Source organism: Euleptes europaea, chromosome 5, assembly GCF_029931775.1.
Source record: "Euleptes europaea isolate rEulEur1 chromosome 5, rEulEur1.hap1, whole genome shotgun sequence".
Taxonomy (NCBI): domain Eukaryota; kingdom Metazoa; phylum Chordata; class Lepidosauria; order Squamata; family Sphaerodactylidae; genus Euleptes; species Euleptes europaea.
Window position 1 is genome coordinate 71,711,751 of NC_079316.1, and position 16,868 is coordinate 71,728,618.

Here is a 16,868-nt window from a genome sequence, read left to right on the forward strand (position 1 = left end):
GAAACTCAACTCACACTTTAAAAATGATGGTGCTGCACAATTATTGGTAAATATCAGTAAACTGGAAGCCTGCACCAAAAATAAAAAAAAATAAAATCCATCAAAGGATCAAGCAATGTGGGTAACAATCTGTATTACCTGGTCTATCTATGAAGTCACAGTGGCCTAGGCCTGCAATATCCATCCTTTTCAAAAAAAGAACCATGCTGATCAGGTTGGATTCCTGTATTTTGGGTGGTGGGAGTGGCTTCATTTCCTTCTCCATAAATTCTTCAGGATAAAGGCAGAAACATTTTCCTGCCAGAAAATTCAAAAGCAATCTTGCTTTACATATTATTTTTCAGGCTGACATGGTTGTTTACTGTTGACAATGATATTTTTACCCGATGAAGATGTGCCCAGAATCTTCTGATGCATCTCAGCTTGGCTTCTGCTAATGGGCTGTATCACAACAGCGTCTGCTCTGATTCTGGGATTGTATACCTTGCAATAGGAAAAGAAACATGACTGAAGTAAAGAAGAAGGATTAATCAAACAGCAAATGGGTTTCCATTAAGTTTCTTGTTTTGCTTGGGAAGGGTTCTTTCTCCTCTAATATTTTATAAAATGCTTGGCTACAAGTTCATCTACTTTTCACAATATTTATTATTGTTTTACTGGTCTTGAAATGGAAAACTGAAAGTACCTTGATATATTAACAGAAATACAGATTGTTTCTGTCAGGAGTGCTGTAGTTTTGCTGAAACAAACACTATCATCCCTCGGAGAAATTTCTTTCAAAACAATACACAAGATATATTCCAGTCCTCATGTGTGCAGAGCCAGCATACAGAGTAATCCCATAGGCTCAAAAGAGTCCCCTTTTCTCCCTTCTTGCATATGCAGCAGTAGCAGCCATTGTGTTTAATGGGAGGTCTATGACCACTTCCCATATCACTCCCATATAGCCCCATCCATCAGTACAAGCTACTCATAGAAACATAGAGTTGGAAGGGACCACCAGGGTCATCTAGTCCAACCCCCTGTACAATGCAGGAAATTCACAACTACCTCCCCCCCACACCCCCAGTGACCCCTACTCCATGCCCAGAAGATGGCCAAGATGCCCTCCCTCTCATGATCTTCTTAAGGTCATGTTCAAGAGTTTGAGTAGTCTGCATTGAGTGGTGAAAGAGGATTGGGAGGGGATATGAGATCTTCACTTAGACCTTCCAGTCAGGACAATGACCCCTTAGGACTGCCTGAACATGTGCCTCCATGAGAGGATGGGCAATTGGATTGATGGGAGGAAGGCATGGACTGGTTTATGGGGCTCTTATAAGGGAATGGAAAGCCAAAGTCTTCCTGTGAAATCCTATCCAGAGTTACTTAGACCAGAGTAACTCTTCATAGGATTGCACTGTGTGATCTAATCCAGTAGAATGTTTATAAACATTATAATTCACAGTGGATAGCTGTGTTAGTCTGTCTGCAGTAGTAGAAAAGAGCAAGAGTCCAGTAGCACCTTAAAAATATTTTCTGGCAGGGTATGAGCTTTCGTGAGCCACAGCTCACTTCTTCAGATACTTCTTCATATAAATGTATCTGAAGAAGTGAGCTGTGGCTCACGAAAGCTCATACCCTGCCAGAAAATATTTGTGTTAGTCTTTAAGGTGCTACTGGACTCTTGCTCTTTTCTACTACTATAAACATATAAGAATTCCACCTTCCCCGAATATTGATTAACTATTCCTAAAGCCCAGGAAAGAGCAAACAATCTCTTCTCACAACAACTGAAAATTATTGGGTACAACTGGCAAAGCACAAATTCATGCTTTGACTTCACAGAAGACTGTCACCCTACGCAGCATGTCTAGACTGAGACTGGAGACTCTAATATGCATTCAGAGCTTCCACACCTGGAATATTTTCTGCACCCATTTCAGCAAAAGAGCTAATCTGCACACCTATTTCTTTGTGAATGAAGATATGCTTCATCCACTGAGTTCGGCATGTGCAGGACCGCAGTTTTCAAACTACGTGTTATGGGAAGTCCTGAAGGCAGAAAACCAGGACACAATTTACAGTTCAACATTGGTGCCATGTGGAATGTGAAATCGCAGCACTAGTTGTAGAAGCATTGGGAACAGCATCGCCGACCCCAGCGGCTTCACTGGACCAATTACTTGGCATGGTGCTGGTAATCAACATGTAACACTCTTACAGTGCATTCCTAAAGAGAGTTAATCCAGTCTAAGCTCATTGAAATAAATGGGCTTAGACTGGAGTAGCTCTCCTTAGGAATGCACTGTTATTATTTCAGATTTTCATTGCAAGGTGGCTGTCTCCTAGTGAGCTTGTCCACAGGAGTCAGACCAGACAAAGAATTCTGGATTGGGCAAACAAACCCCACTGAATTTTGTTCCTAGAACAAGGCAAAGAAATGGGTATTCTGGATTGAGATTTCCTTGAAATCAAAGCAGGCTGGCTTGGCAGTGTGAAAAAAAATATAGACTACTAAACATATTCAAATTTGAAAAATACCCCAGTGACGTTACATATATGCATAACATACACACACATATACACATGCAACCTCATTTTCTCTAGATATGGCTTGTCCCATTCAGGCGGGGCTGTGGCTCAATGGCAGAGCAACTGCTTGGCATGCAGAAGGTCCTAAATTCAATCCCTGACATCTCCAGTTAAAGGGACTAGGCAAGTAGGTGATGTGAAAGACCTCTGCCTGAGACCCTGGAGAGCCGCTGCCGGTCTGACTAGACAATACTGACTTTGATGGACCAATGGTCTGATTCAGTGTAAGGCAGCCTCATGTGGAACACACAGCAAAAGGGACCAGTTCACCATCCAAGTGGTTGCTTGGGGCACCAAAACAGCCTGGGGTCCCAGAGGAAAGCAAGTGACAAGCATAATTTACATCTTTTGCTGCCTCCTAGCCTGCCTGGCTCTGCCCTTCTGCAACTCCTTGGAGGCAGGGCAGCAGGCGTGGAGAGGAAATGCATGCTCCCTTACCAGCTGGGCAACTGCCCTTTCCACACAGGCAGGGGGAACACACAGGGGAAGGTACAGCCATCCTGGAGATCATTACCAATGGCATGAAGGGAGGGAGCACACCTCTTCCTATGCCATGCTCCTGCCACTTGGGGTGGTAAAAATTTGCTGAGCCAGCACTGGTCCAATTTATAATTTACTATCAACCCATTATTTTACTTACCTTTCTTCTCTGTATCCCAATATCTATAACGAAGGATACTGTTTTGGACCAAACCAAAGATTCCCCCAAGCTTGTGGTGAGTAGCACTTTCCTTCTGTAATTTTTGCAAGGCTTCTCTTCATTTGACTTGAGGATTCGCTCTTGTTCATTGGGAAACAAAGGGATAGGGACCAATTCACCAAGGTCAGGATTTAAATTATGCCCCTCTTGCTGAATAATCCAGAAGGCATTTCCTATTTCCTATAAGTATTGAAGACATTTTCCATGAGTATTAAAACAGGCTCATTTGCCAAATCTGAATCTATTCTTCTTCTTTTTTTAAAGGATTTTATTTCTACGAAGCTCTAATGGCAAAAATGAAACAGCTGTAATGGTGATTAAATTGAGAAAACTGGCACAGACAATGTATGGAAACATCAAACATTATAATGTGATAATTTTGTTTCTTGAGGAATTTATTTCAGTGTAGGAAGAGACTCTTCTTTCTCCCCACCCCAATTTTCTAAAGTGTAATTGTCTGCACAGATTCATACCATTTGATAGCCTACCATAGCTACACCAGCTCACAGAAAGACATTCCAATATCTATAACAATACTTCAACACGCTACTGGAACAAGTAATATAGAAAAATTATAACACAGCCACTAGATTTTCCATATCTGTGTGCTCCACACACTCTGCCCAGAAATAGTAAGAATTAATTTGGAAGATTAGCTATGTAGTTAACTTTGAAAATTGCTACTGTGTTCTTAGAATTTAAAGTATCACAAATGCCATAAACCATGTATGAAAGCAACTAATTTTTCTTTATCTCTAATAAAATAATTGAACATATAGGGGAATTGTAAATTTTATTTATAGCTTTCTTCCCAGTGTTACAAGAGCTTTCTGGGGGTAATAAAGATCAATAAAAATGTTAAAAGAAGCCGTTAATTGAAAATGAAGTTTGAGAATTTAAAGGCATATAAGTACAAAAATTCTAAAGATTAAATTAAGATTCAAAGCCTTTGTTAAATTATATCATTATTCTTTTCCACTGCCAGAAAATTATCCCTTACAAGATATATGGAAAGAAGTACAATGTGATTTAAACTACTTTTTTCCCTCTCCTGAGGCCTAAAGAAACTCATCTGCATACTTCTTAGTTTTTTCAAATACCTTTACTTGTTAAACTAATACATACCAAAACCAGAACACTGTGCAAGGTTTCTCTGTATCTAATTCTGATTAGGGCCTTAGAGTGTAAATCAGTAAGTTTGCACAGTAGGGCCAGGGAAAGAAGGGGAGTATTCTAAAACCCTGGGGGAAGCCCCAGATTTCCAGAAAAATATGAACTGTAAAAACAATTAGGGGCTATAAAAACCCCAAATTCATAGAAGCAATGCCTGTGTGTCACTGAGGTCTTGCAAGATTATTTTGTGAGACCCTGGAGGCCATTTCTCAATGAGGGGGAGGAATAAAAGAGACTAAAAAACGATAAATGATAGGACAAAGAGAAGGAAAAGCTGGCGGGGAGAAGCAGAAAAGGGAAAAAGGGAAAGATGAATATAGGGGAGGGGAATAGAAAAAAATGGGTGAGGGTGGGAGAGAAGGGGCAGAGACTACTAGCAGAAGAAAAGAAGTAGGTAAGTAGGTGGGTGGGAGAGAAGGAAAGGGGAGAATCTGCAAACACTTCCAGAAGGATGCAAAGAGGAAGAAGCGACATGAGATTCCCCTCTCCATGAGTCCTCATAGTTTCTCCATTTTTTCATATCTATTTCTTATGGGGGAACCCTGGAGTTAGAAAATTTGAAAACTAAGTATACATACTGCCTAGCAATCCACAACATGGCATCCACTCTTGGCACCTACTTGCTGCAGTACTTCTTGACCCCTTCTACACTTCTTCCTTATATCTTTTCCAAGTTTCCTTCTTTTTGTCCCAGGTGGATTCATGTGCACTTGTGTGTCACATGGTTCTTGCAATCAACAAGCAATACTTTGACTGTTTAAAATTTCCATTACAAGACTGTTTTCTCCATGTAAACCATTCCAATCCATGTAGGCAACAGCTGTAAATGGAAAGAAACTTACCCAGTCATGACAAGCTTGTTAGTACAGACATGAGGTAGCTGAATTTAGCTACGGAGCCTCTTTCAGTGCCATGAAACATGAGAACGAGTGATAAAGAAGAGCGTCTCTCTAAATATATGTAGAATACATTTACCACACAACTGAACAACCAAATCATATGTCATAGACAGGATTAAGAAGCAGAACTTCTAGGCTAGAAGGAAATTACAGGTAGGCATATGTCCGATCACACCTCACTTAGAAACATACCATAGCAGTCTTAATATAATGGGAAACTGTTAAATATTTTATGCAGCAAGATCATTGGATCTGAGGTTGTAGCAGGCTCCAGCTGGAAACTCTTGGAAGCAGCTTCCTACTTTTCATTTAGTGTAACCTGAGCACCTATGTCAATTGATGAATACCGGATATAAATTTTGATGGGCTACAAAAATCACTTATCCCAGCACAACTGTATCGAAATTTTCTACAAGATATGAAATGACTTACTTGTTCACAGGCCAGAAAGATCACCACATCACCTCTCCTTTTGGAGTTATGAATTTCAAAAAGCAGCCTTAAAGCCGACAGAAAATAGTCTTTTTGAATGCCAGAGGTATACACAACTTCTGTCCGGTATTTCCTTTCCACTATTACGAGAGGCACACTGCCATAATATGCCTGCAGTTTGCTGGACAACTGAGGAGATGTAATTACAATTAGCTTCAGTTTTGGCCTTAATATCAAGACATCTTTAAGGAGCCCAAGCAATACGTCTGTTGCAACAGTCCTTTCAAGCACACAGTCTACAATGATGATTCCATAACTGTTCAGAAGGGGACTGGACATCATTTCTCTTTGAAGCATCTCATCTGTACTGAATCTGTAACCATGCAAACCAAAGAAATGTCATTGCATAAAACTAAACATTGGGAGATGACACAGGTTGGGGTAACCAACACAAACCCTTTAAGCTACATGGGACTGGTCAAGGCATTTCCTTTAGAAAGTGTGATCCACAAATGAGTTAACACAGGGCAGCAGGAATGCTCCTTAGTTTTGAGTGAGGGAACTGCAGCAGATAGGATATGCCCTGTCAAGTTTATGTTGCCACACCTGTAAAAGGCCAAAGTCCAATGCACCCAGTATCATTAAACCCCACTGACTTCAGTAGACGTTAAACACGTGAAAATATATGTTAGACTGAGGGCACAGAGCTGATCAGGAAAACAGCAGGCAGTAATCTAACAGTTTTTCAGACTAGGAAAACAAATGTGACAGAGCTTGAGAAAATTCTGCAAATTGCTTATGTTTGAGAAAACTCTACAATTTGCTTATTCTATTTCAGATTGTATATTAAAACACTGGCTTTAATCCCACTTAACATTTCCAAAGACTGAAGGGGATAAATTCTCACAGATTACCCTCTTCTAGCTTGTCCCAAGCTATTCCTGGAAGTCCCTCATCTTCCAGAAGCAACATTTCAAAGGACATTTTAGGTTGCAGAAGGAAAGGGTGCATAGAAGTGCCATTCTGAGGACAGAAATTCCTTCCATCAATGGAAATTTTAGGAAGAATCCAAGCAATCATTTTTAAATACATTAAATACAGTATAGTCAAGTCAAGTTTATTTAAAAATAAACTTGTATTTTTAAATACAGTATAGTGTCAAAATCATGAGGTGAAGAACATTATTAAGAAGTTGATGTATTTTTAAACTTCCATAAAGTTTAGGTGATCAGGTGCCATTTCTTTTATAAACCTTAGAGTCTTCAAAAATTGTACAGATATTCCTGACAATAATTACTCTTTATATTCAGGACACCAAATGTATCATCCCAAGCAGGGCATCCATGTCAATTACCTGAAAACTTGGAAAGTTTGGTGCTGAAGATGGAACCCTACCCATCCCAGTGATGAGCCTGGAGTAGCCACCAAACCAAACGGCTCAATTGTAAACACTCCTGTTGGACTTTGGAGACTTGTCCTTGAAACAACCAGGGAAGACCCATCTGCTCCAACAGGTAATTTGGACCACCAGGCAAGGTTATCCATGTGCCCTGATTCCCCTTTCCCTGGAAGCTGTGGGATGCCATTGAGGAGGAGGTATATAACATGTGACTGGCAGAGCCACATTGTTATAGTATTTAAACCAGATGGGACCATCCATTTTTACATCAATTTCAGGGAGGTGAACAAAGTCACAGCCTTTGACACATACTCCATGCCATGGATAGACATTATGATAAGCCAGCTATGTGAAGCCAAGCACCTTACCACATTAGACCTCACAAAAGGGTACTGGCAGGTTCCCTTGAGGGAACAAGACTGGAAGAAAACAGCCTTTGCCACCCCTCAAGGCCTTTATCAGTTGAAGCCAATGCAGTTCGGTTTCAACAGGGCTGTGGCAACCTTTCAACAACTGGTGGACCAAGTGCTAAAACTCTTTAGAGCCTTGTCCATGGCTTATATCAATGAAATCCTCATCTATAGTAGCAGCTGACATAAACATCTAGCTCATTTAAAACAGATCCTAGCAGCATTATGGAAGGATTCTCAGAGGTCCAATACATGGCATGTGGTAGGTAAAGGTCTTCTGGCATCTACAGGCAAAGCTACATTTATTGAAATACATACCTTGATCTAAGATCAAGAAGCAAAGTTTCTTGGCCTTACTGGCTATTATGAATATTTTTTCCTCATTTCACATCCATTACAAGCCCCTGATAGATCTGCTGCAGAAGAAAATGCCAGAACCCCCCCTCCCGCCCCGTTCAATGGACAGCATGTTGTGACAGATCCTACTAGGCCCTGTAGGGTGCTTTGACTGACCCCAGATACTACATAACTTCGACTTCACGCAACCATTCCCGCTGCATGTAGATGCCTCAAACACTGGCTAGGGCCTCCCAGAAACAAGACAAACAGGAACACCCACCTGTATACCTGAGCCAAAAGCTGCACCCCGCCAGCAAGCTTAGACAACAACCAAAAACAGGCCCTAGCCATCAGATAGGCTGTAGGGGGTCCTGCAATACTTTGGGAAGCATTTTACACTGGTTACTGATCATGCCCCCCTCCACTGGTTTCACTCAGTCGAGGATCACAATTCATGCCTTTTATGATGGTACCTTTCATTGCTTCCTTTCAGCTTTGTTGTCAAATATTGGAATGGAAGTGCCCATGGCAATGCCGATTTCCTGTCCCGGGTCTACAACAAGGATGCCAGAATCAACCTGGAGAGGTAGTGGTGTCCAGAGCCAAATGGGGGCTCTGAAGCTGGTCCCATGACCACTGTAAAGGTGGGGCAGCAGGGTGAGGTCACAGCCCCTTAGGGGGATGAGAGGAGGACATGGCCTGTCTATGGCTCCAGAGAAAAGCTTGTACAACTGCAGGGCCAGGCTTCCTTAGGGTGGCAGAAACATGTGGCTAGCTGACAATGCTGTGTCTATGACCAGAAACCAAAGCCATGCCTCCACAGCCCGAAAGTGACCTGATGGGCTCAGGGCAGGAAGGAGGCCAGAGCAGTTGGCCACAAGGGAACAGAGTCCATCCCCATCCTTTTCCAAGGATGGGAGTCACCACCCAAGAATGGCTGGTTTCCCATAAACCAGAGGAAGGGAGAGGGACTTGCAGGGACTGCGAGGAGCTATTTAAGATCCTCCAGCCCAGAGCCAAGGACAGCACAGTTGCGGCTATTCCTCTCTACACAGGAATAGCTCAGATAGAAGGGCACGAAAATGAAGGGAGAGTCCCAATAGGAGGAAGTGGATCAGGGTGAATATTCAAGCCCCTTCAAGTCTGAAGTCTCTGCAGGGGTGGAGTGTGGTCACAGTATGCCCTCTGGTGGTCTCATGTCTAAGGAGGCAGAGGTGGCCTTTGCTCAACAACCCACAAGGCATGGATTGTTGGATGGCCTTGCCTTTGCACCACTAGTGCCAGTCTATCTTGTCACATCTACATATTGGTTTCCCCCCATATTTGTTGGCGTATTCTTGTCAAGATTTCGATGGACTCCATTTCTGTGGCTTGGAATAGCTCTACTGATATCCTATATGCTCCCAGTAATTTGTTTCTCCCAGTTGTGGTGCAGCTTTCACTGCACTTTCCAAAACTGTAGGGTCTTCTTCAAAAGATTCTTGTTGGAAGGAACCTGTCATCCTTTTGTTTCTTCAGTATAGTTCTTCAGTGTATTGTTCCCATGTTGGTCAAATTTGAATGTGATACTAAAGTATTGGGGAGCACGCATGTGCTAAATCAAGCCGGTCACTGAACTCCGAGCTCTCCTTTGAACTAAAGTATTTACAGCTCAAAAGAATGTAAATAGGGGAGTTCTAGTATATACTTATGAGATAAGAGGGGAGGGAAACCAAGAGAAGCAGAGGAGACTAAACTCTAAGTGGTAAGACTTTTATTTATAGCTCTTTTGTAAGGAAACGCCCTGTGCCTGCAAACAGCTTACTCATTGCTCCTCAAATTAGCTACTAAAGATGGCAAAGAATATCAGGGAACTGTCAGAGCAAATAACTGCTCTTCAAAATACAGTGCTAGCATTTCAAGATAAAATAAGTGAAGAAATCAAGTCTGTAAAGGAGGATGTAGCTAAGATAGGGAAGGAGATAACAGGAGTTAAGCAAACAGCTTCTTCCGCCAAAGAACTTGCTCTAGAAAATGAACAGAAGATTGCTTATTTAACACGGCAGATTAATGAACTTTCAGACTGCAACAGGACAGCTAATTTAATTCTGGCAGGGATTTCTGAAAAGATTTCTGCGAAGAGTTTAGAAGGAACTCTTAGGGAGTGGTTTGAAGTTAATGGAGTCAAGTTTCAACCTGACAAAATAGAAAGAGCACACCGCTTGCAAAGGAGGGGAAAAGGCGGGGCCCCCCATGATGTTATTATTAAATTTTCAAGAGAAAAAATCCAACAACAAATATATAAAGAATTAAAAAAGAAGAAGGACTTGAGCTTCAGAGGGAGAAGAGTTTGGGTGAGACAGGACTTCTGCCAAGAGACTCTTAAGAAAAAGAACTTAATGCATCCTTAAAGCTGCATATAAATAATGTAAATTCACGTGGGGCTACCCATCCTCAATAATTATATTTGAAGATGGAAAGAGACTTATAGCACATAATACTTCTGAAGCGAAAGAACTGCTTAAACAGCTGGGAATTAATACAGAAGACATGAGTGAGCAGGAAATGGAAGAAGAAGCAGAACTCTGCGAGGACTCTGAAGAAGGAGGTTCAGGGAGAGCCGAAAAACACCCCAGGACAGACTCACAAAGTGGAACCACCTAAAAGGGAAGTATACAAGCGTAAAATGAACTAATGTTTAATATTTAATAGCATTAAGGGGAGTGAGGGGATGGGTGCACTCCATGAGGTGTAGAGAGGGGATGATGCATTCTCCCCAAATGTTTTCTCAACCACAGGGGTGGGGGAGAAGGGGAGGGGTAGGTTAGTAAACTATATAAAATATCCACAGCCACGGAGTCCCAAAGCCCAAAATAATAAGGAATATGGATAGGTCAATAAGACTACTTACACTGAATGTCAATGGATTAACTTCGGATCTTAAGAGATATAGGATATCTAAATTGGTGAAAGATCAAAAGATTGATGTAATATGCCTCCAGGAAACACACAAGAAAAAAAATGACAGAAAGCTGCTGTTAAATGACCTGGTCTGGGAGACATTAGCAGAAGCCAGAAGTGACACTAAAGTTAAAGGGGTAGCAGTATTGATTCATAAGAAATTTAAAGCAGAGGAAGTGGAAAATATGGTAGACAGAGATGGTAGATACTTGCTAGTTTAATTTAAACTGGAAGGCAAGAGGTATATAATAGTAAATATTTATGCCCCAAACAAAGGGCAAAAGAAGTTTTTATGTAGAATATTTAAAAAAACCAAACAATTCTCAGAGGGGGAAATTATTATAGCAGGGGATCTAAATATTGACATTACAAAAGATAAAATAATTAATCTGGGAGAATGGGGACTGAAAGAGGCGCACGAACTTATGGGCTATCAACCCAAACCCACCCACATATCCAGCAGACATAAAACAGCATCATGTATAGATTACATAATCCTAGGAAAGAGTAGCAATATGAACATTAAAGGAATCAAAACTCACCCAATCTGGATATCTGACCATGCTCCAATAAGTGTCGAAATAGAATTAAAGCAGCAACAAACAAAAAGATCTTGGAGGTACAATAATTTAATAATGGCTAAAGAAGAGGATAGACAATATATGAAAGAGCAGATAAGGCTGTATTTTGAGGAAAACAGAGGGACAGTCTCTACTAATATCTTATGGGATGCTGCAAAGGCGGTGATAAGGGGGTATTGTATAAAGAAAGAAAAGAATATAAAAAGAGAATGGCACTCAAAAAGACAATTCAAAATCCAGGAATTGGAGAGGTTACAAAGTAAACAAATGAACAAATATAACCCCAGTTTACAGAATCAAATAATAGACCTTAAAAAACAACTAGAGGCTTTAGACTCAGCAACACTATGGAAAAGGGAAGTTATGGTGAGGAATGAATTCCAAAGAAATAGTATTAATTCAGCAAAAAGACTGGCAAATTACTTGAAAAATAGGAAGGAAAGACAACGGGTAAAAAGTATAAATGTAAATAGCCAAACAACACAACACCCTAAAGAAATTATGGAGGTGTTTGAGTCTTTCTATAAAAATCTATATAAGAAGAGGGACATAGTAGATTTTGAAGAAGACATTAACACAACATTGAAGGAGTATGAGAAAGATAAACTGGGAGAGGATATCACATTGCAAGAGATAAAAGATGTACTTAAAGAACTGAAAAAGGGTAAATCACCTGGCTTAGATGGGTTTACAAGTGAATTTTATAAGGAAATGGTAGAAATTCTAGCCCCAGAACTTCAGACGGTGTTCAGTGAAGTCTTGAAGGGTAAGAAGGCCCCAGACTCATGGAGACAAACAGAAATAATAGTGATTCCAAAACAACAGAAAGTCCCTGAAGAGGTAGGCTCGTATAGACCCATAAGTCTTCTTAATCAAGACTATAAGATCTTTGCAAAAATAATGGCAAATAGACTAAAGAAGGCTATCCCTAATATAGTAAAAGAAGACCAGTATGGATTTGTAAAAGATAGGAACATAGCCCACCCCATATTTCTAGTTATCATGACAAACCCTAAAGAAGCAATAAAAGAAATAAAGATTATACTAGAAGATTTTGAACGCTGCTCTAATAAAAAAAGTGATACTAAAGTATTATGGAATCTTGGGAATTTGCTTTTTCTATTGAAGCAAGTATATACTACACACATGCACAGGTTAAAGACAGAGCTTGTAATTATTAGAGGGATTAGATATAAATACACCAACCTCAAGATTGTTTCGTTGTTACAGCAATTATCATATGGAACCACATAACCTACTTCATGACCAATGTTGACATCCATCTCATCAGCAACTCTCAGTGCCAACCACACCGCAGCATGCTTACACGTTTGTGTACAAACAATTGCTCCATGTTGAAAACGGGCAGCAAGAGAATACTCAGCACACCACTGAGGTACCTTGAATGTTAAAAAAAAGAGAGAATGATTCAGCCTACAAAATAAACACACATTGGGGTTCTTTTTGTTAGCATGTTTTGATTATAAGAGCTGTCCCAAGCACTCCTGTGTCGCTTACTAGCTGCCTGGCTACTAGCAACTGAACAGTTCAATAAGAGGAAATTATCTGCCTGGGTAAATGTCAAGACCCGGAGTCAGTTAAGTGGTCAAACATGAAGTGAAAGACGGTTCTGGGAATTTCTTGTTCTGCACTAGATTAGTTGGAGTACATTAGAGAAGTGACAGGAATAGCCTCTGGGGAGAAGAGGACATCAGCACTCTTGTTCTTGAGTTCTCCGCTGTTTGCTTGGTTTAACAATGTTATGTGACAGAAACTTGTGGTCAGGGTCAGGGCCGCATGGTCTGCCTGTGCTTCCTACTGGGCCCATCTATGGCCCTATGATGGCTTTAGTGCAGTCAAAGGAAACAACCGTCTGCCAGGAAGAAGTAAACAGACAACAACAATAACAACAAATGTTTATTTGAAGCAGAAAAACTGTTTGCATTTATCAGGGTAACTGGTACTTGTAGCAGAATTCCATAGTGGTTCTAATATCTTGTCGTTTGTTGGTAACAAGGGGGTTTAAGAAGGACACATTCAGCTTTAGAAATAAGGACGGGGAAACCCGCACATTAGTTCCTCTCCAAGGGGCATTTAACACAAAATGAGTTTGCACACCATCATAAGGCAACTATTTCCTACCAGAAGTGGTGTCATAAACCCATTTATTATTATCCTATCTTGCTTTCTGCCTCAACATACTACGGACAGAACTGTTGCTCATCCATCTTGGTTTGTTTCCCCAGTAAAGTTTATTTTCTGTCACAGAGCCAAGTCTGACTTCTGACAGACCAGAACAAAACAAACAAACAAATAGGGCAGTAGTGTTTTATAAGACCAGATAACTACTCTTATTAATGTGCGGAATGCAGTTATGAGAATGCAACAAGCACCCTTGGGACATTGTTAAAAAAAGAGTGATGAGTAATGTAACCCCCAAAGTCCACTAGCAGCATTCTGTGAGGGCTGTTTTCCAGTTCTAAAACATTCATTACTTCATGAAGAAGCACTCATCCAGCCATGCTTCTTTTTAATGGTGTCAGGTAGCTCACATTCCACCATCACTCCTTAAACCCTGAGGGAGTCCTGTTGCCCGAGGTGAGGGCCCACTGCAGTAACTCAACTTTCTCCAGGTATTGTGTGTTCCAAATCTACCAGAACACACAGCTGTGCGTGGCTGGGGAAGAGGCAAACTGAAGTATGGCTATCTACTTGTTTGCAGAATAGATCCCTCCATTCTATATGGGGACTAGACAATGCTCATGCTAAATATAATACTGCTACCAACTTACACAAATCTTGCACTATGGATAAACCATGGTTGGAGGGTGCCTTAATTGATCATATGTAAGGTCTTCCAATGTGGAAAATGTCCTCAGATTTTATATACTCTTCCTTTCCAGCTCTATGAGCTTTGACAGAGAGCAGAAGCAACTCATAGAATTGGGGAGAATGACATATCAGTTATGTAGGGTTGCACTAACAGTGCCTCCTACATGGAACATAGCAGTGCTACGTTATAGAGTACTAGGAGGCAACCATATGATTTTAATGGACAGACAGGGACATATGGGAAGAGAGAGGTTAAATCACTGTTTAATCAATTTAAGAAGGCTACTACTGGAAGCCAAGCAGAATCTGTACATCACTCCCTTCCTGATGATGCTCCAATGGTTACCAATCAGTTACAGGGTTCAATTCAAGGTGCTGGCTATCACCCACAAAGCCCTTAAAGGCATTGTACCCACACATGCGCAGGTCCACCTCTCCACTTTGTTCTGCAGAGTGGAAGGCGCCACCCTGAAAAGAGATAAAACGGGCAAGTGCCCATTCATCTGCATTCTCTGTGGTGCCTCCTACATTGTAGGACAGTCTGTCTGAGACTGTTAGGGAGGCCCTGACGCTTTTTATTATGTTGCAAAACAGATTTCAGGAAGACTTTTTTTGTAGAAAGAACAAAGCTACAGTGTAATGGCTTGGTTCAGGAGGTAACTTTTATTAGAGCTAAAGTCTTTCCTACAATGATTGTCTTGTTCCCTTAAACAGAAATGGTTACAGGAAATGTTCTGTTTTCCCCCCCTTCTGTTCTATAAACCCAGCCCAACTACATTATGTCGGTTTACTAGGAATCTTTGCCATTGGATTCAAATGTTATCTTATCTGGTAACCTGATTACATATTGCCTGATGTTATCATATTTTGTAGTATGCCTAATGACTGACTGAAAAGTTTTTACCATGCTTGTAATCTGCCTTGGGGCCCAATGAGAAAGGCAGACATAGTAATAATGATAATGACAATAATGATTATACTTTTACTTTGAAATAACTTAATATCAGTTAACGTCAACTGGGCAGCTGTTCGGTCTGAACTAATAAAAATAGCTTAAGTCTATAATTTCTAAGTACAATAAAAACCAATAAAACACTATCCATAAATAGTGTGTTGCATACATATTTTTTGGCTCAGACTTATGCATTTATGCCAGAAAATGTGTAAGTCCTTTTAGACTCTCAATGAACAACGTTCTTTACATTTTTCTCAAGTTTTACAGCGATGAAATTTAGCTTGAGGTTCTTGTTAATTGCTTTTTGTATATTACAAGCAATTCATTAACTGAAGCTCCACGGTTCTCAGACATTCCAAAAATTAGTTTCCCCCCCTTAGTCTTTAGACATATTTCCTGCTGGTCCCAAAGAAGACTGCGGGGCTGAAAGTTTAAAAAGATTATTACTTTTATTACAACTATGATGAATTAAAATGCAGCTTTCAGCAAGCAACAGCACATTTACATTTTCAAAGTTCAGCCAGAATGCCACCTGGGTGGTTATGAAGCAGTAAGTAATCACAAAATGACATTCTGAAAAATCAAGTAACATAATCATTGTAAAAAACCCCTCCACACATACACACACACAACTTTAATGTGTCATGCCCATGCTAGACTTAAGGTAATAACTGTTTGGGGTACCTTAACTCTTTCACAGCAGTGTCTTAGCTGGCCAAAAGTTGGACTTAGACCATGGAGGCCTGGGTTCAAACCTCTGTGCAATCAGTCCCCAACATGAAAACTAACCTACTTCACTGTCCTGTTGTGAAGTTTCAGTGGAGATGGGGACTTTGTACAGTGCCCCAAGTTCCTTAGAAGAAGAGTGAGGTGAAACATGTGACATAACTAAATGCTTAATAATAGTAGTTATCTCAGCACAACTGAGAGATCTATGAGGATGGGTGTAATCAGTTCCTTTTCAGAGAAGTCAGAGCTGCCTAACAATCCTATTCCCTGCTTATTTTAGCACCACCCCAGTAGACATGCAGCTTGTGTACACTTTGCAGATTCCGGAAGAAAAGGATGGAAGCACACCTTAGTCCTCATATTAGGTACAATTTGTGGGATAGGAGTAGGGTTGCCAACCTCCAGGTAGTAGCTGGAGATCTCCCTCTATTACAACTGATCTCTAGCCGACAGCGATCAGTCCACCTGGAGAAAATGGCAGCTTTGGCAATAGGACGTTATGGCATTGAAGTCCCTCCCCTTCCCAAACCCCGCCCTCCTCAGGCTCCACCCCAAAAACTTCCCGCCGGTGGCAAAAAGGGACCTGGCAACCCTAGACAGGAGAAAATGCCAAATCCTCTGGAGTGCCTGATAGAGGGAGTCAGGCTGGGCATTTTCCAGGCTCCAAGACTAGCAAGGGATCCTCTAGCCACTCAAAAAATGGTGCCATTCTCACTATGTGTGGCACACTCAAGAAGATCAGAGATAGGATAGGAGAATTCTCATTTCTTTTCCAGAAGCCCACTGAAACTGCCTTGCTGAAGGATGCCAAAATCCTAGAGGCAACACCGAGTTGTCTTGCAGCTCTTTCCTACAAAGACTGTAATTCCATAAGATGTGATAAAATTATTCCAGCACTAGCTGAT

At 40.9% G+C, this 16,868-nt stretch overlaps 1 protein-coding gene across 2 annotated transcripts in view; it reads right to left on the reverse strand.

Moving 5' to 3' along the window:
• DHX32 (DEAH-box helicase 32 (putative)) overlaps positions 1-16,868 on the reverse strand; it is a 41,710-nt gene that overhangs the window by 19,551 nt on the left and 5,291 nt on the right. Inside the window, exons 2-6 of one of the 2 annotated variants that reach the window (XM_056850074.1) lie at positions 12,654-12,847; positions 5,779-6,151; positions 3,215-3,454; positions 384-483; positions 139-297 (exon numbers count right to left, since the gene is read on the reverse strand). In XM_056850074.1, coding sequence (XP_056706052.1) covers positions 139-297; positions 384-483; positions 3,215-3,454; positions 5,779-6,151; positions 12,654-12,847 — 1,066 coding nt within the window. The remainder of the gene's footprint in view (positions 1-138; positions 298-383; positions 484-3,214; positions 3,455-5,778; positions 6,152-12,653; positions 12,848-16,868) is intronic. The other variant, XM_056850075.1, reaches the window with a different exon arrangement.